Source organism: Stegastes partitus, unplaced genomic scaffold (genome assembly GCF_000690725.1).
Source record: "Stegastes partitus isolate 25-593 unplaced genomic scaffold, Stegastes_partitus-1.0.2 Scaffold2087, whole genome shotgun sequence".
Lineage (NCBI taxonomy): Eukaryota > Metazoa > Chordata > Actinopteri > Pomacentridae > Stegastes > Stegastes partitus.
Window position 1 is genome coordinate 103,037 of NW_007579818.1, and position 866 is coordinate 103,902.

Consider the following 866-nt stretch of genomic DNA (forward strand, 5'->3'; position numbering starts at 1 on the left):
CACAACACACACACTACACGACATACACAACACACACTACACAATCTACACAGCACACACACTACACGACATACACAACACACACTACACAATCTACACAACACACACTACACAACACACACAACACAATCCACACAACACACACTACACAACATACACAGCACACAATTTATACAACAAACTGTAGCGGACTCATGACAGGGAGACTAACCAAGACAAACACGTGTGTGTGTGTGTGTGTGTGTGTGTGTGTGTGTGTGTGTGTGCAGGTGGAGCTCACAGATTGTGTGTCGCTGCTGGTTGGGAACAATGAGAGAGTTCAGGCAATCATCAGTCAGTTGGAGGAAACCTGCAGAGCCGTCGATGTGAGTTCATCTCCACTTCTTCTCAATGTTTGACGCCCAGGATGTCCTAGAGATCCTCAGGGATCTCTGTTGGCTTCTCCTGTCTTCTTGTAACAAATGACATCTCCAGAGAGAAGAAGGGACGAAAATAAAAATGTGGAAAAACGACAAAGACACAAAAATTCAGCAAACTGACGCAGGTTTAATAAAAACAGCTTTAATCACCAAAAGTGGAACCACTAACCCTAACCCTGACTAAAGTCCAAAAATCACTGAACAGGTCCAATAAATGTCTAAACATCAACTAAAGCATGTGAACAAACTGAAGAACAAATAAAGTCACACAACAGGGTTAAAAACAACTAGATGCCCAAACCAGAACAAGACGAACCAGAACAAGACGAACCAGAACAAGACGAACCAGAACAAGGTAAACCAGAACAAGACGAACCAGAACAAGACGAACCAGAACAAGACGAACCAGAACAAGGTAAACCAGAACAAGTCGAACCAGAACAAGAC

At 43.2% G+C, this 866-nt stretch overlaps 1 protein-coding gene across 1 annotated transcript in view; it reads left to right on the forward strand.

Annotated features, from left to right (window-relative positions):
- The window catches only part of LOC103373871 (E3 ubiquitin-protein ligase TRIM63-like), a 14,927-nt gene that overhangs the window by 6,583 nt on the left and 7,478 nt on the right, over window positions 1-866 (forward strand). The window contains exon 4 of the mRNA XM_008303878.1: window positions 265-365. Coding sequence (XP_008302100.1) covers window positions 265-365 — 101 coding nt within the window. The remainder of the gene's footprint in view (window positions 1-264; window positions 366-866) is intronic.